The sequence below is a fragment of the Typopeltis vanoorti genome, chromosome 3 (genome assembly GCF_054136105.1).
Source record: "Typopeltis vanoorti isolate ZY-2024b chromosome 3, IOZ_Tvanoo_1.0, whole genome shotgun sequence".
Lineage (NCBI taxonomy): Eukaryota > Metazoa > Arthropoda > Arachnida > Uropygi > Thelyphonidae > Typopeltis > Typopeltis vanoorti.
In genome coordinates this window covers 18,581,454-18,602,179 of record NC_143551.1, presented here as the reverse complement: position 1 = coordinate 18,602,179, position 20,726 = coordinate 18,581,454, and the positions used below count along the sequence as shown (strand labels likewise).

At 37.8% G+C, this 20,726-nt stretch overlaps 1 protein-coding gene across 3 annotated transcripts in view; it reads left to right on the top strand.

Annotated features, from left to right (window-relative positions):
* Window positions 1–20,726, top strand: part of LOC150107965 (hepatocyte growth factor-regulated tyrosine kinase substrate-like) — a 261,894-nt gene that overhangs the window by 119,140 nt on the left and 122,028 nt on the right. For 2 of the 3 annotated variants that reach the window (XM_090390574.1, XM_090390577.1), the window contains one exon: window positions 8,498–8,527. The exons of the other annotated variant lie outside the window; for it this stretch is intronic. In XM_090390574.1, the coding sequence (XP_090246700.1) occupies window positions 8,498–8,527 (30 nt within the window). The remainder of the gene's footprint in view (window positions 1–8,497; window positions 8,528–20,726) is intronic. 3 annotated transcript variants of the gene reach the window in all.

The window sequence follows — 20,726 nt, the reverse complement described above, 5'->3', positions numbered from 1 at the left end:
CAACCATAAAGAGCACTTGTGAATATGCATGTTTCCAGCAGTCTCAGCTTTATGGGAAAGCTCACTCATTTACTTTTCCATTATCTTGTTCATTGTCTGTAGGTTTACTTTAGCTTTTGTTATCTGGGATTTTATTTCTTTGTTGCTGTCTAGGTAGTGAAGTTCCTAACTTCTTTTATCTGAATATCATTGTTTTTGTTTTATCAATGTTCATCACCAGCCCATATCTCTTTCCTTCTTCACTTAACTTCAGCACTGTTCTTTCTAGTTCTTCTTCATCTTCTTCAGTAATGACTGTCATCTGCAAATCACATTGTTTATTTTCATACCTTGAATTGAAATTCCTCATATATTATCCTTTATGACATCCATTGTTCTTTCTAAAAGCATGACAAAGATGCTTGGAAATATTGGGTATTCTTGTCTTGTGCCTCTTATTGTCTGGAATGATCTTCCTCTTTCTCCACAGTTTCTTACAGCAGCCTTTGCATTGTTGTTGATGTTCTGCTAGAGAACTATCACGTTCTTGTCCACTCCATAAAGATTTCAGTACAGTCCCTGCCACTTTCTGATCTATACTGTCAAATGCTTTCTTTAAGTTAACAAAACAGGAATAAACATTTTTATTTTTATTTTTTATGTAGAGCTTTCTCCACAATTAATCTTAACATTAATATTTAGTGCACAGTATTTCCATCTCTCTTCTAAATCCTGCTTGCTCATCTTCCAGATTTTTTTCCATTGGTTTCATCATTCTTTCTGCTGATATAAGAACTTTTCCCACATGACTCATTAGAGCTATTATTCTGTAATTTTTGCAGTCCATTTTCTTTCCTTTTTTTTTTGAATAGGTATTAGTTTGTTTATTAATTTGTTTATTTTTAATAAACTCTTTATATTAATATGCAGTCTCAATACTGAAAACTATCTACAGGTATTAGGATTGATCTTGTCCATTCTCTTGATGTATTGCCTTCCTTCCACGCCATTTACAGAACTGGTACAGTTTGCACATTATCATCTCACTACTGCTTCAACATTCTCCAGTGATCTCATCATTCCCAGAGCTTTTATAGTTTTTCAGATGTTTCAACTGCCTTTACAACCTCATTCCTCAGTATATATGTTTCTCCAAATGTTGGTCGGTCAGTAGAGCCTCTGCTACTAATGGCTTGCAAAAAGTTAAGCAAGTTTAAGCCCGGTTAGTAGTTGGAAGTTAGTCGTCGATACTGTTGGCACATTCTCCCTCGATGAGTCTTTGGACTCCCTGGAGGTGTCATATTAATAATAACATTTCCCTCAATTTATCAATTAACTTCTTTTGGACCTCAGCATCGTGTGTCTTACAAGGATGGTCTGAAAAGTTCTCGGCCTAACGATAAAAAAACAAATTTATAATTTCAAAATTATTTTTATTTTTCAACATAATCTCCCTTAAGACTAATACATCTATTCCAGTGATGCTCCAGCACCATTGTCCTGTCCCTGTAGTGATTATCAGTAAGATCTGCAAAATACCCCTCTAGAGCTGCAATCTCCTCTTGATTGAAGAAAAACGCTGACCAGCGAGGAAGAGTTTTAGTTTTGGGAGGAGATAGAAGTCAGAGGGAGCCAAATGTGGGGAATAGGGTGGATGTTCCAACATTTCATAGTGCAGATCTAATTTTCCCATTGCCAAAACATTTTTGTGGGCAGGTGCATTGTCCTGATGAAAAATGATTTTTTCTTCTGCAAACCGGGTAATTTCTCACGAATTTTTTCATGTAATCTGGTTAAAAGATCGGAATAATATTCTCCAGTGATTGTTTTACCCTTTTCAAGATAATAAACAAAATGCTCCCAAAACACTGATGCCATGACCTTTCCTGCTGATGGAACCGACTTTGTCTTTGGTGCTGAACAACCAGCTTCTGTCCACTGTTTTGGCTGCTGTTTGGATTATGCTGTGTAATGGTGAATCCAAGTCACATTTAATAAATCCATGCACATAATCAGTTTTATTCTTGTTAAAATGCTCCAAGCACTGTTCAGAGATTTTCATGCGAGCTCGTTTTTGATCTGCTATGAGCAAGCGCAGTACCCATCTTGCCAAAGCTTTTTCATTTGCAATTCTTCATGCAAAATATATGCAACACGTTCTTTTGAAATGCCTATAGTCTCAGCAATTTCACGCACTTTGACTCGCCGGTCATACAATACTATATCGTGCACTTGATCAATGATTTCTGGTGTTGTTACACTTTTTGGACGTCCTTCACGTGGATCATCTTCAAGGCTGGTACGGCCACGTTTAAACTCAGCAGCCCATTTCTCAATTGTCGAAAACAAAGTAGCAGAGTGCCTATAAACTTTTATGAACTTAGAATGAATTTCTTTTGGTGTTAAACTTTCTTTTACAAAGAATTTTATAACCACATGATACTCAATTTTATCCATTTTCGAGGGATACAGACAACACTTTTGCTTCAGATAGCTGTATAAAACAAACTACTTGATAGAATGACTTGCAATTTCACATGGATGCTTATGACAGATGTACCAACTTAGAAAAAAAAAGTGCCATTAGTGTTGCCATCTATGGTCGAGGCTGAAAACTTTTCAGACCACCCTCGTATGTAACTCTGAGCAGTATCTTATCCATCTTGCTTCTATTTCTTCTGTGTTCATTAAGATGTCACCATTTTCATTCCTTTTCTTTAATGTTACATGGTGAACAGCATTCATTTTATTATTGGCCAGTATGAGTTGGTTTTTGGTAAACAGTGAAGGAATGACTACCCAAAGGAAGACTTGTGACAAGTGTATCTAGAAAAGGAAGTGTTTTACTTTTCAATCTCAATTGTGAATTGTATGCATTTGTGTTGTTTGTTTAGGTGACTGAGGAAAGTGTCTAATGTCTGGCATCTTTTAAAACCCAAAATCTGGCTTAAATACATTGACGATATTTTTGCTATCTGGCCCAAGGGCCATCAGACATTAGACACTTTCTTCAGCCACCTAAACAAATAACACAACTGCATACAATTCATAATTGAGATTGAAAAGCAGTATCCGTTTCTAGATACACTTGTTACACACATCTTCCTTCAGGCAGTCTTTCCTTTACTGTTTACTGGAAACCGACACATACTGGCCAATATACACACATAAACTCCTACCACTACCTAACACAAAAACTAGGGATCATTAATACACTAAAAAACAGGGCATTGAAGATTTGCTCCAATGAACAGTCACTTAAAGATGAATTAAAAGTTATCAGCAATACATTCTTAAAAATGGTTATAGCCAAAATACTATCAACAAAATTCTGTATACAAGACCTCACTTAAAAACATAAATAAACTAATTACAATAAAACTGTACCATACATTAAAGGGATATCAGACAAAATAAACAGAATACTACAGAAATACAATCTTAAAGCCACCTTTAAACCTCCTGCAATATTAAAGAACTTACTCAGCTCATCCAAGGATCCACTCCCTCTGCTGGACCACCCTGGAGTACCGTATTCATTGCACCTGTAATTTGCCCTATATAGGGGAAACAGGATGCACAATTCCTATCAGAAAAAAGGAACATAAATGACACATTAAATATAACTATGGTCAAACTGGTCTTTCTGATCATGTCCTGAATACTTTACATAGAATTGACTGGAAAAGCACCTGTTGTTTATATCACACCAAAATATGGTATGAACATAAATTTAAGGAAGCCTGTGAGATTCTATCAACCAACCTAATCTTAACAATAATGGTCTAAAAATCCCAAGTATATGGAAGGCACATATTCTGCCCACTTAACCTTTCTCCTTAAAAGTTAATTATAAATAGGACCATAGGTAATCTAGGATCTTAAAATCTAATATAACAATTGTAATCTTAAATTAGGACATCATTTTTACTGTAACAAAACTATCTATATGAAAGAATGTTTCTCTGATGTTGTCTTAAACAGAATATAGCTTTAATGTAGTTATTTTATTTCATTTATTTATTGTAATTTTATTTTCTCTAGAGGTCAGGCCAGTAAAATAACCGTTAATCAAATCATTGTCTCTTCAGCATAATATGTGAAATGTAATTTAGCTTGTCTCTGTATTTATTTATTTGGCTCCAATGAACAATCACTTAAAGATGAATTAAAAGTTATCAGCAATACCTTCCTAAAAATGGTTATAGCCAAAATACTATCAACAAAATTCTGTACAAGACCTCACTTAAAAATATAAATAAACTAATTATAATAAAACTGTAACCATTCCATACATTAAAGGGATATCAGACAAAATAAACAGAATACTACAGAAATGCAATCTTAAAGCCACCTTTAAGATTGTATTTCTTTGAAATACCACGTGAATCTGGCAGCCAAGGCTTTGAAAATAATTGGTCCACCTTGTTGGATTTCTTTAGCCTTAACATGATCAAGTCTTTGAAAATTTGATGTAGTCATTTTATTTTATTTCATTTATTTATTGTAATTTTATTTTCACTAGAGATCAGGCCATAATGTGTGAAATGTAATTTAGCTTGTCTCTGTATTTATTTATTTGCTCCAATGAACAATCACTTAAAGATGAATTAAAAGTTATCAGCAATACCTTCCTAAAAATAGAATAAAACTGTAACCATTCCATACATTAAAGGGATATCAGACAAAATAAACAGAATACTACAGAAATACAATCTTAAAGCCACCTTTAAGATTGTATTTCTTTGTATATAAGATCATGAACAGAGTAATACTGAATACAAATTATTTTACATGAATCTTGAACAGGCATTAAATTATAAGTCAACATACACATTCATTGGTGGTGACTTTAATGCCAAAATAGGATGTGGAAAAGAAGATGAAAAGTTTATAGGACCACATGGCCTAGGAGAAAGAAATAGAAGAGGAGAGAGATTAGCTGAATTTGCTGTAGCTGAACAACTCTTTATCATGAACACTTTTTTCAACAAACACCTAGGAAGAAGATGGACTTGGCAATCACTGAATGGAGACACAAAAAATGAAATTGACTACATTTTAACAGACTGTAAAAGACTGGTACAATAGGCGAAACATACTTCAACATAGATTCTGACCACAGACTCCTCAGAGCCATTATAAGAATAGACCACAAAAAAAGAACAACATATCAGGGCAACATCAACCCAAACAAATAGACTACCGCAAGTTCAGGAAGTACATACATAGAAGAGACCGAATGGACTATTAAAAACTGTTACATAAATGATGACCACATTGACTTTATTAATAAATTCAACGAGTGCAAGAAAAAAATCAGAAATTCCTGTGAAACAAAAAAAAAAAAAAGAACTCTCACCTCAAACTCTAGAACTACTGAAAAAGAGAAAAGAACTGAAGAAATCTGAAGAAAATTTTCTAGAATACAAAATTATCTGTAAATTTCTAAGGAAAAGAATTTCAGAAGACTACAAAGCTTTCAGGATACAAAAATTAAGAGAAGCAGTGCAGGCAAAAACCAGCATGAAAAAAAAAAAAAATAGAGAAAGACTTAAATTTTAAACAGCCAATTCCATCTGCTTTACAGGATCAAAATGGAGAAAAACATACTAATAGAAAAAGGATAGAAGAAATTGTGCAGAATTTTTATAATGATCTCTATGCAACTAAGTGCTAAGTTTCAGAACCTATCATTCCAAAACCAAGCAATATACCAGATGTACTTCCAGAAGAAATTGAACATGCCTTTAAGAAAATGAGTCAAGGAAAAGCCTCAGGACTTGATCATGTTAAGGCTGAAGAAATCCAACAAGGTGGACCAATTATTTTCAAAGTCTTGGCTGCCAGATTCACGTGGTACTTCAGAGAAAGAAAGATTCCAGAGGAATGGAAAACCTCAAAAACCATACTTCTATTCAAAAAAGGGAACAAGGAAGACATAAAAAAACTATCGTCCAATCTGTCTACTCTCTCACATATATAAGATCATGAACAGAGTAATACTGAACAGAATCCAAAACACTCTAGAAGACAACTCCAGCAGAGAGTAAGCAGGATTCAGAAGAGGCTATTCCACAATAGATCATATCCAGGTCATTTCACAACTAACAGAAAAATGCAGAGAATACTGAATCCCTCTATGTTTCCTCTTTATTGATTTTAAAAAAGCATTTGATACCATAGAACACAATGCAGTCATCGTGCCTTACTGGAAATAAATGTGGATCCTATTTATATCCACATGATAAAAGAAATTAAAAAATATCAGACTACACAAATAACCCTATTTGATCAACCTATAAATATAGATATAAAGAGAGAGAGGTCTGCCAAGGCAATGTGATCTCCCCAAATCTATTTACGAGCACTTTAGAATACATTCTGAAAAAAAATAGACCTAAACGGAGGAATAAGCATAGATGGTGAAAAGCTACAAATTGTTATGTTTGCCGATGATCTAGTACTGATATCCCACAACCCAAAAGACCTAGAAGAAATGGGTGAAAAAGTATACACAAACAGCAGTAAGATAGGTTTAGAAATGAATCTAGAAAACACAAAATGGATCACAAACATCTACATAAGTGACAGTCACCTATGTATTGATAACATTCCTATAGAACAAGTTTACTCATACAAGTACTTAGGACAAACAATAAAAATGAATAACGATTTATCTGAAGAACTAACAAAAAGAAAGAAAGCTGCATGGCTATCACTCAACAGACTAAAAGAAACACTTACTGATCCAAATCTTGACATCTCTCCGAAGGCAAAACTATTTAATAGTGATATTCTGCCATCACTCACATATGGATCAGAAACATGGAACACGACAAGAAAAGAAGAGACTCTCAGAATAACTCAGCGTGCAATAGAACGCAGGATTTGTAACAGCAGCAGAATGGAACATGTTAGAAACACTGAACTAAGAAAGAGATCAAGCATAAAAGATGTGGTAACTGCAGTATATGAAAGCAAGATGAGATGGGCAGGTCACATAGCCAGACTCAGGGATAACAGATGGACATATAGAATACTCAACTGGCAACCAAGAATAAAGAGAAAACCAGGAAGACCACCTACAAGATGGGAAGATCCACTAGTGAAATCTATGGGTATAACATAGAAGAGAGAGGCTCAAGATCGAGATTGTTGGAGGCATCTTTGTGACCTGCACTCATGGAGAAATCTTGAGTGAAACACGGGTCCATCAAGGTAATATATTTAAGATGATGATGACCTTAATATGAAGGTTGAAACATTGGGAAATTAAAATAATTATTTATAACACAGTTGTAGAGTCCATAATTTGTGTCTCCATGATGGGAAAACTTTATAACAACCCAGAAAGGTGCTGTATAAAATACATGAATTTGATCTCTGTGATCTGGTGTAATAATACCATGGGATAATATAATAATATTTGATCTCTGTGATCTGGTGTAATAATACCATGGGATAATATAATAATAATAAAAAAATAATAATAATTTGTGTAAAATGAACATCATTTTCATTATTTATTGTTCTCTCTCTCTGCTTTGGACTCCATTTCTTGTTGATGTTTCTGATCATCTTATATACTTCTCTTTTTGTATTCACCATATCCTCGCACCATTCCTCTTGCCATTTTGATTTGTCTCTGCTAACTGCCTTCTTCACTTCACTCCATTTTGCTCTCTACTGTTCTTCCATTTCCACAGAGATCTCTCTCTCTCCCCCCCCTAATCATTGAAGCTCTTTTTTCTTGAATTATCTTTAATGCCTCCTGTTAGATCCATCTTTTCTTTAGCTTTTTTGTCTCTGGACTGTTTGTTCCACTGCTTTCTTGATTTAAGACACCATTTGTTATTTCTGTCTTCCAGTTCCTTTTTCATAATGGATTGCATTTCTTCCTCAAGCACTTTCCCTGTGTTTTCACTCAGTGATCTCATATCCCTCTGACTCTGAAACTGTCTTTACTTATCACTTGAAACTGCCTTTACTTGTCACACATTTCATCTTATTGGCACAAAGCTATGATCTGATTCCATGTCTGCTTCTTGAAATATTCAACACTGCTGAACTGATGTGGCTCATCTCTTGTTTATGAGTATCATGCCTAGCATGTTGTTAGTTCTTCCCATCTGGTGACTGTCATGTCCACTTCCTGCAGCCTCTTTGCTGGAAACGTGTGTGTTACAAATTACCATGTCATACTTCAAGGCAAATTCAAGCATTCTTTCTCCTCTTTCATTGCTTTCTCCATATTCATATTTGCCCATTATTCTTTTCCTTCCTTCTTTGTCCTTTCCAGTCTTCACATTCCCATCTCCTCCAATAATTAGTATATCTTTCTTTGGTACTGCTTTCAAGGTTATGGAGTGGGTTTTGGTTTCGTTCAGTACAGACATGTTTCTCAGCGCTCTAGTTATTACAGCAGTGATTAAAGTTTTTTGAGATTTAATACTGATGATTAGTTCACAGTTCCTTTCAACATTAAAATTGTGATTGTTTGATGTTTCTCCTGTAGCGTCGACGGCGTGCTCGATCAACAGAGCAGGTAAGACTTTTATTTTCATCTTCAAAAAAAAAAAAACAAAAAAAAAACGTTTTCAGGCCCTTCCCTGTTCCCTGCCCTGTGCAGCACTTGGTGGTTGAAGGGACAAGGCAGGTCCTACCCCCACTTCAAGTCTATATTTAATTATGGATTCACCATATAAGGATCTCCCTTTCAAGGAACTTGTAGCTATTTTTTGGGACATCGGTAACATTTTACATACGAAATGGCCAGGAAAGGTTGAAGTCCATCAGATTATGGAGGTCGAGACAGAAGACCCTCAAACCTCCGAACCTTCTCCTAACCTTACACATGACAGTGTCATTTCCCCCGCTACAACACCTGAGGTAGATTCTAATGATTATCAGGAGGTCATCAGAAAGAAGAGAAAGAAAGAGTCTCTTGCTGCAGAACCTGAATTTGCACCTCAAATGGACACCTCAGCATCTGGCGCAAGAACAGAGACAGATATGCTGACACAGCCCAAAGAGAGGATTCCACCAGTAATCTTGAGAACTAAGGAAAAATGGTTGTTGTTTGCAGAGACGATGAAGAACAATAACATCAAGTTCTCATCAGCCAAAAACACAGATGATGGAGTCCGCATACAGCCCGAAGGAACAATGGACTACCGCCAGCTCACCAGACTTATGGATGATCAGAAATTCCTATATCATACATACCAACTGAAAAGTGAAAAAAACCTTAAGGTAGTCATCAGAGGTTTGGTAGAAAACATAACATCAGAAGAGATAGCTACTAACCTCAGATCACAAGGCTTGGAGCCGATCAAGATTTCTCGCATGTATCGAGCAGACAAGCGCCCCATGCCTCTGGTCTTAGTGGAGATCAGTAAAGATCAGAGGGAAATTTACGATCTTAGAATAGTCTGCAACTTGGTCATCAAGACTGAGCCACTGAGAAGAAAGGCATCGGCTGGTCAATGCCATCGCTGCCAAAAATTTGGGCATGCGCAAATGTTATGCAGAGCAGATTACAAGTGTAAAGTGCAGTGGTAACCATCCCTCGCACACTTGCGTCAAGCCAAAGACCACACCTGCTAAATGTGCGAACTGCAGTGGCCCACATCCTGCCAATTACAAGGGTTGTTCTCTCCACCCATCCAACCTTCAAAAGCCTAGACAGGAGTTAGTCCAGCCCACTCAGAAAAATATCGTGAGATCTGTGCCTGAAATCAAAGCACGAAAAGTTACACCAGATAAATCTTATGCTTCTGTGGTTTCCTCGCATAATACCGAGGTACTCCCTGCAACTAGCAGTCAAAACTCCTCAGCAATTCTCGCTGCCTCACTAGGGAGATGCTAATGGCCTTCAGCAAAACAAATCCAAGCCAGGCCGACACCAACAAACACCAACAAATACTCAAGTCATCTTCTCCATGATTAATGACTAAACCGGCTTCAACATCAAATTCTATGCAGATAGTATTCTGGAATGCAAATGGTCTCAACAACAAAGTTTTGGAACTACAGGAACTTACAGATCATTCACAAATTGATATTCTCCTCATTAACGAGACTCACCTACGTCCCTGCAATAATCCCAAACTCAGAAACTACTCATTACTTAGAAATGACAGACTCGATGCCAGAGGTGGAGGCACTGCCATCTTTGTCAGAAGAAGCATCCGCTATAATGAGATTAAGAAGACTAATACATCTAACCTCGAGGAGACAGGCATAGAAATTCATACCAACAATGCAGGCAGCTTAAAGATTTATTCTGTATACACCCCCCCCCTGGCAAACCTCTTCTCCCCTCTGATCTCTCTCAGCTACTAGATACAAATGAAGCAATAATTGTAGCAGGAGATCTCAATTCCAAGCATCCTTTATGGAACGGCAAGAGTTTTAACAACAATGGAATGATCCTCTACAATTTTGCCTTGAAGAGAAATATTGTTATTGCAGTCCCGATTGAGCCAACACGTTACGGAGTGATCGGCAGACCTGATGTTTTGGATATTGCTATATTTAACAACATTTCTCATGAATTCCAACTTCAAGTGGTTGATGAACTCAGCTCAGATCACAATCCAGTACTTTTAAGTTTAGGAGGGGAGCCTGAGCTCATTCCCAGCCAATCCTACACTAACTTTGCAAAATTCAAGGCTAAAATGAACACTATCATAGACTCAGTACCTACTATCTCTTCCCGTGAAGAAATTGATGTGGTAGTCAGCAATCTTGAATGTAAAATACGCTCTGGCTTATCCACAGCTTGTTCTATTTCCACCCCAGCTCAAGTAAACTTAATTCCTGAAGAAATCCTTGCTCTGATCAGGAACAAAAATAGACTCAGACGCTATCACAAGACGCTACTCCGCAAGACCGTCAAGAACTAAATAGAGCGTCCAACCTAGTCCGTTATGCATTAAAAGATCATAGGAACCAGCAATGGGAAAGAAAACTCTGTTCTCTCAAAACTGAAGATAATTCTCTGTGGAAATTGACTAAAGCTCTCCGTACGGATCGCTCTAACATCCAGCCCATTCACGGAGAAAGAGGTCTTGTTTATAGAGATAATGAAAAAGCAGAAGCTTTCACTGATGCTCTCCAACTTCAATGCCGTCCTAATTATGCGCATGTGGATCTGGTCTTCATAGAGAAAATACACTGGAGAGTACGCTCTGCACTTTGGCAACCTTGTAGCCTTGAAAACATCTCTCCCACCTCACCTTAAGAAATCTATTCAATCATTAGGAAGCTTAAAAACAAAAAAGTCCTTGGTCCAGATGAAATTACCAACAAAACCATTAAAGCCCTCCCACACAAAGCTGTCATGCATTTAGCCATCACTAATGCAATGCTGAGATTAAATTATTTCTCCTCAAGATGGAGACAAGCTGATATGTTTCTTATTTTCAAGCCTGGTACGACACCTCAAATGCCACAAAGCTATAGACCTATCAGTCTTATATCATGCCTGGGAAAAATCGCAGAAAGAGTCATTCTTAACTGACTTAATGAGGAGGTGAATAAAAACAACATAATTCTGAAAGAATAATTTGGTTTCCGTACCGGACATAGCACTACACAGTCAAATTCACAGACTGACTGAATTCATCACTACAGGCTTTAACTGGAAACAATACACAGGAGTTATCCTTTTAGATGTTGCAAAAGCTTTCGATAAGGTGTGGCACAAAGGTCTCATCTATAAATTAATTTCAGCCAACATCCCTCTTTACCTTACTAAAATTATTGACTCCTTTCTAAAGGACCGTAAAATCCAGGTCAAGTTGCGCGGAATTCGATCCTCACTGAAAAAAAATCACTACCGGTGTCCCTCAAGGCTCGCTGCTCTCACCGTTGCTTTTTAACATCTTTGTTTATGATGTTCCTAGCACATCACTAACCACTATAGCTAGTTATGCGGATGATATGGCAATTCTTAGCAGATCTCTCAGGCCGAATATAGCTATGCAGCGCTTATGAACTGCAGCAACAAATTTGGAGGACTGGTTCAGAAAATGGAGAATATCTGTAAATGCCAATAAAAGCACTGCCATTCTCTTCACAAGAAGACAAGCATCTCACTTTGGAGAAATTAAACTTTTCAACACAGCCATCCCATGGAGATCTAGCACCAAATATCTAGGCATTCAACTTGATAACCATTTAAACTTTAACTCCCACATAGTTTATGCATGCAAAAAAGCAAACTCTGCAATTGTGCAACTCTATTCTCTCCTCAATAGAAGAAGTCAAGTCAGCACTGAAAACAAACTATGGATCTACAAAACAATTATCAGACCATCGTTAACTTATGGATCCCCGGCCTGGGGTCACACTTCCCCCACCAACATCAAAAAGCTACAAGTTATTCAAAACAAGTGCCTCCGTATGATTTTCAACACTCCGTGGTTTGTCAGAAATGCTCTCTTACATCGTGATGCCGATATTACCGATATTCCCATGTTTCTCCATAACAGTGCCACTGCTTATTTTGCCAAAGCAGCTGTTCATCCAAATCAACTCATTCAAGAGTCATCTAACTATGACGAACATGATAGGTGGAAACATAAGCATCCGAAAGCAGCTCTGCTTATCAGTTCAGGTGCCTCCGTACAGCCCTAAATAGGGTGAGCCAGGTGCTCGCTAACCTTTAATATAAGACTATTTCATAAGCGATGAAGGGATCAGAGACCATGGGACTGATATCCATCAAGCCACATCAGTTTCAAGGTTATTTTCAAGTTTTGCTATAGAATAACTGTATTTCTTCTGTACTTTCTGAAGTGGATGAATATATCTGAATTGCTGTGATGTTAAATGGTCTTGCTACAGATTTTGCCATTATTATTCTGTCGTTTACTGGTTTGTATCCTAATAATGCTTCTCTTCCTCTTTTACTTAGAAGAAATCCAACTCCTGCCTCAAGTTTTATACTATTGCCAGACCAGATTCTTCCACCTTTCATCTCCGCTAATGCAAGGACACACTTGTATTTTTTTATTTCCTTGCAAAGTAAGTTTAGCTTTCCCGGAGCCCATAAAGTACAGACATTCCGTATTCCTCCTGATAGCTTATCTCTTCTAGTTTTAATTTTATTGCAATTCTTTCAGTAGCTAACTTGTCAATTCAACTCCAATAGCTCAATTGAGTATGCAGACCTTGTTTATTGGCACTAACTCAGAAAATTAAATAAGCTACTTAATGAAACTTCCTCCTTAGATGAAGAAACAATCAAAAAACTTAAGACATACCATGCCAGACCTCCTCGAATTTATGGCTTACCTAAGCTCGTTGTCGTCGTCCGGTAGCATACTCAAGCAAGAGAGTTGCAGCAGATGAACAGCTCTTCTCCATTTCTCTCTGTCTGTTGCTTCCATCATTCTTAAACCAGTCCATTCCACGATGTCATTAAACCACTCTCTAGTTAGTCTTCCACGTCTTCTCTTCCCCTCAACTTTCCCTTGTAATATAGTTCTTGTCAGGCATCCCGAAGAACCTCTCAGAAGATGTCCTGCAAATCTAGTCGTTCTTTGCATAATATTCTTTAACAGTGTTCTTTCCATCCCAACTCGTCTTAAAACTTCTTGATTTGATACTTTTACCTAAGCTACACAAAACTAATGTTCCACTCGGACCTGTCGTAGACTGTATTAGCAGTCCAACTTACAAGTTATCAAGATTCTTATCTAACCTTCTCCGTCCTCACATAGGCCACTCAGTCTCTTCAATCAAAAATTCTACAGAGTTTTACACAAAAATGAAAGACATTCAACTGCCAAAAACTGACTTGTTAATCAGCTTCGACATTGTCTCCCTCTTCACGAACATTCCCCATAAAGAAACAATAGAATTACTAACTCAAAAATTTCCGTCTGCTATGGTTGAATTGTTCAAGTTTGTTATTGCATCAGGTTACTTCACCTGGAAAGGTCAAATTTTCAAGCAAGAGGAAGGAACAGCAATGGGATCTCCTTTATCACCAATCCTAGCAAACTTGTTTCTAGAACACCTTGAGGAAAAAATATTCAATTTTGAACCCAAACCAAAAATTTGGTTCAGATATGTCGACGACGTATTTGAAGTCTGGGATCATCCTGAACATGAATTACAACTGTTTCTAGATAAAATTAACCTTCTTCATCATCGCATCAACTTTACGTTAGATAAAGAATCTCCACAGGGTATTATCTCCTTTTTGGATTTACACATTCAAAGAAAAGAAGACGGTTCCACCGCCACATCTGTCTTTCGCAAGCCTACATTCTCAGGTCGCTACATTCACAATTCTTCTGCTCATCATCCATCTCGGAAATCTGGCATTATTAAATCACTAGTTTCCAGAGCGCAGAAATTCTGCTCCTCTGAAGAATCTCTAAACCAAGAATTAGAAGTAATCAAAAATACAGCCATCCTAAATGGATATAATCCTAAAACAACTCAAAAAATCATCAGTCACTTTCCCACACATCAAACCAGACAAGAAGAAGTCCATAGGATTCTCATACTTTACATCAAAGGCATCTCCGAATGTCTTTCTAAAATTACGAAGAAATACAATTTTGCCACTACTTACAAACCTATCAACCAAATTTACAACACTTGTTCACCTTTGATGTTGCCTGGCGTTTATGAGATTCCATGCTCATGCAAATTGTCTTACTTTGGACAGACTGGTAGGTCTGTTCAGAAACGCATCTCGGAACATCAAGACCACATTTGTCTTTTTAAACTGCAGAAATCTGGCCTCTCTCAACACGGAATTGAAAATCCAAGCCATAGGATCCATTGGGAAAAAGTCTAAACTTTTACATAGATCTTTATATAAACATGAACATTTATATAAAGAAAGTTCTGAAGCCCTACTACACAGACCAAATTTAAACCCGAACGGTGTTCTTACTATTCCTAAAGTATGGGGAATTGTCATACAAAATTGTGTAAAATAATTATTATTATTATTATTTTTTTTTTTAACTTCTGCAACACGTTATGCACGTTTAATGAGATTCTATTGTAATCATGCGCCTAACTGTATGTTATTCCTATTATTGTTTAAACTACTGTACTGATGATGTCCTAAAATACTTAGGATGAAATATTTACAATTAAATAATTTTCTCTGTGGTAAATATAGTTCGTCCACCGATTAGAGATCCTTCGACACTTCTGCACATGTCAGAAAAAGGAGAATCCATTCCGATAATAGGGTAATCAGTCCGTATTGTGGGATGAGTTGCTTATTATTACTAGTCGGAAAATTAACTTCTCTTTTATGATTATTGTAATTAACTATGTTGCTTGTATAACAGTTGGAAAATTTTACCTATAAAGCACGTGATTTTGTGTGTTGGCGACCAATTCGTATGTCTTCTTCATTTTTTTCTCCGCTTCAGCATGAATCGACTATTCTTGGCAACACACCAAGCAGAGACCTACAAACGGTGGGCGAATTATACATGTGTTTCTTTTAATTATGATCTCACCACAGGTTTCGTTATTTAAAAAAGACCTTGTTTATCCAGGTGATGTCCTAGCTGTCATGTTGTGTACTTTTCAGTGCGCTTCCACATTGTTTTTTTTTTTTTTTTTTTTACAGTCAACGCATCGACAGTCATCTGACCAACCTTAATGTTTCATTCAGCCACCCCAACACTGGGAACAGGCACTGCTTGCAGCCTCCCACTATGGATCAGACACTGCTGTTACCTGTTGGTCCATGGGAGGTATTTTATTTCCCTCCTACCACTCATATCTGAGAGGCATTCTCCTATCTGTCACCCGAGGATGTGGTCTCTAGGGCCTCAAGGATCCCCCCTCCCCCCGAGGGATTTATACACCTTATGAGAGATAATTACTTGAGTCTGCAGGTGCACATTGCTTCCGATTCGGGAAAGTAACCATGCGATCTTGACGTGGGATATCGTAAGAAACATTATGTCAAGAAGGAGTATATATGGAACTACAAGACAGGTGATTATGACAAGCTCAGTAGGAAGCTCCAAGCTTTGCCATGGCATAAAACCATACAAGGGAAAGATGCATGGGAAATAATTAAGAGCATATAGAGGAAGGCTATCTAAAATTGTATACCTAAGGTAAGGAGGGTTAATCAGATAGGAGTTAAATGGATGAGTAACATCATTAAGCATGAGCTTCAGAAAAAGAAAATGCTGTGGAGGGTATATAAGAAGAAAGGTAACCAGCAAACTCATGAACAGTACAAGGTTCAGGCAAGAAAGGTGACCAGAATGGCAAGGAAGACAAAATCAGATTATGAGAAGAAATTAACCAAGCAGGCCAAAGGAAATCCCAAAGAGTTATTTCACTGTGTGGCAAGAAAGAGGAAGAATAACTATGGTAGAAAAACCTTGAGTGCACATGGTCATGAGATGAAAGAAGCAGATAAAATAGTTGAGTTACTTAATGACCAGTTTGCAAGGGTATATCATCCAAATGGTGGCAGAAAGAAAGTTTAAGTTTAGAGGTAACATTGCTAAGGTAACTCATGAGATTACTTGGCTATTGAATAACACACACTGACAAGTAGAGATAAGGAAGTTATTCCTCTTTATAAGGCCTTGATACATCCACATCTGAGTTACTGTGCTGAGGTCTGGTTGCCTGGGTTTCTTGGAAATGAGAAAGTTGTGCAGAGGATTCAGAGGCAAGCAACCAAGATCATAAGTGGTCTGTGGAACATTCCCCATTGAGATGATAGATTATTGTGTGGACTGCAGAAGTTGATTGATTGGCAAAAAAGTGGGGATAGAATAGAAACATTTAAGTTACTTAAAGGGTTTTATATGATTGATGCAGGAAAAATGTTTTAGCAGTTGGTTAGAGGAGCCAGAACAAGAGGTCCCTGAAAGTTGAGTAAAAGTGTGGTTAGTAGGGGCATGAAGACTGTATTTTTTACTTGGATAGTTATGAATTAATAGAATAGGTTGCCAAAGTCAGTTTTTAATGCTTTGTCTGTTAATGGGTTCAATGAGAGGTATCATAGATTGCGTGGATAGTTTGGGTTTCCTGTTATGAGTTTTCGGACTCCATGGTTACTATTATTATTGTACAGGTGCCTGTACAATAATAATAGTAATATTATTATTGTTCAGGCTTGAACGAATGACCACACAGGACACCTGGAAAATTTATTTTCTGGATTATCATTATACATATATTTCCATGAAGTTAGAAAACTCATCATGGGAGATCTATTTAGTCACATAGTTGCCATCATTGAGATGATACTTATTATACTTCTTAAACTCATTCACTGATGAAGCACCCAAAAATACCTATAGTAACCCATTCACCCCAAACAAAAAACTTCTTCCTAACATCCTTGCTAACTACACTGTTACACAACTTCCACTGGTGACTCCTTGTTCTTACTCTTCCTGCCATGCACTGAAAAATGTCTTCAGGGTGAATCCCATAAAACTTTTTAATACTTAAATGCTCCTGTCATGTCTCCTCTTTTTTATCTATGAGTTTTGAAGCTTACAAATAGTCAATCTATTCCCATAGGGAGCATTACACAGACCTGCCACTGTATTTATATTTGTTACTTGCCTCTGGATCCTCTCCACAACTTCATCACTACAGAATCTGTGTGCATTAGTCCAGATGTGGCCTTATTAAAGCCTTATAACTTTTGCTTGTTAGTATTCAACAACTACTTAATCTAATAAACAATGGCATTTATATGCTTTATACTAATGCCAGGAGTATCTGGAATAAGGGAGAGGAATTGGTGGCACAGATAGCATCAGCCTGGCCAAAAATTATTGGGATCACTGAGACGTGGTTGACAGAAGGGGATATAATAACAGGAATAGAAGTTGCTGGATATAGCATTTTACGTCAGGATAGGAGGGGAAAGCGTGGTGGTGGGGTACTGCTTATAAGTGATGACCTATGTCCTCTAAGAGTGGAGGCTTTGGAAGGAAGTGAGACAAATGATTTTGAGAGCATATGGTGTGAGGTAGAGGTAAGCAAGACAGGATATTTAGTGGGGTGTTGCTACAGACCCAGGAGCATGGAGGATGGGGACCAGGAGATGTTTAGACAGCTAAGTTTGGCAAGTGCAAGAAGAATGATTGTTATGGGAGATTTTAACTATAGTAGTATAAATTGGAGAGAGGAAGATGCATGTAGCAATAGTAGAATGGAATTTCTAGAATTCTTGAGGGACAAATGTCTTAGGCAACATGTAACAGAGGGAACAAGAGGTTCAAGAGTTTTAGATTTGGTTATAACATCAGAAGAGTTGATAATAACTGAGATGACATCTCTCCCACCAGTTGGAGAGAGTGACCATATGGTTTTGACTTGGAAAATGAATAGACATGCAAGATTATCAAAGAGACGGGAACTTATGTGGAATTATAATGCAGGTGATTATAATAGTCTTAGACGTCAACTTTGGGAAGTTTCATGGAGGGAGGAATTGGAAGGCCGGGATATCGTTAGTGCATGCGAAATTGTGAAAGAACATTTGTTAGCAGCAATGGTAAGTTGTATACCACGAGTGAAGAAGAGGACACAATTTGGAGTAAAGTGGATGACAAACAATATTAAACAGGAATTGCATGTGAAAAAGAGGCTATGGAAGAGATATAAGGAGACAGGTGAAGAGAGGATGCATGAAGAATATAAGACACAGGCCAGAAGAGTGACTAGTGTGGTAAGGAAAGCGAAACTGGAATAAGAGAGGAGATTGGCCCTAAGATCCAAAGAAAATCCTAGGGAATTTTTTAGCTATGTGACCAGTAGGAGGAGAAATGACTGTGGAAGAATGATATTGTGGGATAAAAATGGGAATAGAGTGACTGATGCAGAGGACATAGTGGAATTGTTCAATGACCACTTTATTGGAGTATCTCATCCTGGAGGAGTCAGTTTTAATGCTAGAGGGATATGGCAGGTTCAAGGTTTAGAGGTACAGGAGGAGAGTGTGTTTCAGATACTGAGAACTCTGGATGTCAATAAAGCTTTGGGACTGGATGGTATTTCACCACGAGTTTTGAGAGAATGTGCTAGGGAACTGACAGTGCCTTTAACCTGGCTTTTCAATGAAAGTCTGGCTTCGGCAAAGGTGCCCAGGGAATGGAAGGAAGGTAAGATAGTGCCATTGCATAAGGGTGGTAACAGACTGGAAGTGTCTAATTATAGACCAGTCTGTGTGTCATCAGTAGTTGTTAAGATCTTGGAGAAAGTAGTGAGGGACCATATACAGCACTGGGCAGATGGGGGTAATGTTATCTGTGAGAGTCAACATGGATTTGTGAAAGGGCGCTCTTGTTTTAGCAATATGCCAGCCTTTTATAATAAAGTTACAAGAACATTAGATGAGGGAAAGGCATATACTGCAATTTTCTTAGACTTAGCAAAGGCATTTGACAGGGTGCCACATGATAAGCTGATATTTAAGTTGCAACACATGGGTCTGGTCAGATTGGTCAACTGGATTCAGGATTGGCTGTCTGATAGGTATCAGAGAGTTGTGTATGGTGGAGCAGTTTCAAGGAGACAGAAGGTTACAAGTGGGGTCCCACAGGGCTCAGTACTAGGACCTATATTGTTTAACCTTTATATCAATGACATTGCAAGGGGATATTCAGTTGTTTGCGGATGATGCGAAGCTGGGAAGGATTATTAGTAATAGTGCAGATCAAACCCTCTTGCAGGGATACCATCCCTGCAAGAGGGTTTGAATAAGCTAGATAGATGGGCAAATGAATGGGGGTATCAGTTTAATGCAGCAAAATGCAAGGTCTTGAGTTTTGTGAAACATCGATAGGATGCTGCATGCTATATGGGTGGAGTTAAACTGGAGGAAGTTGGGGAGACAAGAGATCTGGGGTTGATGATTGATAGAAACCTGAAGTTTAGGGGACATATTGCAAAGGTGGTGAAGGTAACACAGAGGATTGCTGCAATTATCAGAAGGACACTGACCTGCAGAGATTGGCTCTGCAGGTCAGTGAGGGTTATCATTCCGTTATATGTCTCTGATCAGACCACACTTGGATTATTGTTCTCAGATTTAGTCCCCAGGATTTGAAGGGGATAAATTAACTGTGGAAAAGATACAAAGACGGATAATAAAGATGGTCTCAGGACTGTACAAGGATAGTTATGAGAATCGGCTGAGGGAATGTGAACTGCAGAGTTTGGTGGATAGAAGAAGGAGAGGTGATATGATTGAGACTTTTAAACTGTTGAAAGGTAGTTACAGGGTTGACACTGGGGAGTTCTTTCACTTGGTTGAACAGTGGGAAGGAGTGATGACAAGAGGCCATCCCTGGAAGTTACGAAAGGAAACTGTGAGCAAGAGGGTGAGGAGTGGTTTCTTTGCATGGAGGGTGGTTGAGCCGTGCAATGCATTGCCTGATAGTAGTGAGGACGAGAACGGTCAATGAGTTTAAGGAGTGGTATGATAGACTTTGTGTTTCTTAGGAGGAACCCCCCCCTCGATGAGTCTTGACAGACTTTATGTTCCTAGGAAGGACCTCCCACGATGAGTCTTTTGACTCCATGGAGGCCTGAATAATAATAATAATATGCTGTTTTGGTTCTCTTTGTAATATATCCTCTACACATGAACTCCCTGTCCAAATTACATCCGCGTACCTGGACTCATCAGTTTCCTACAGATCAATTCCATCAATATAGTACACAGCTTGTGATCTCTTTCCAAAATCCTTACACTTGGCCACATT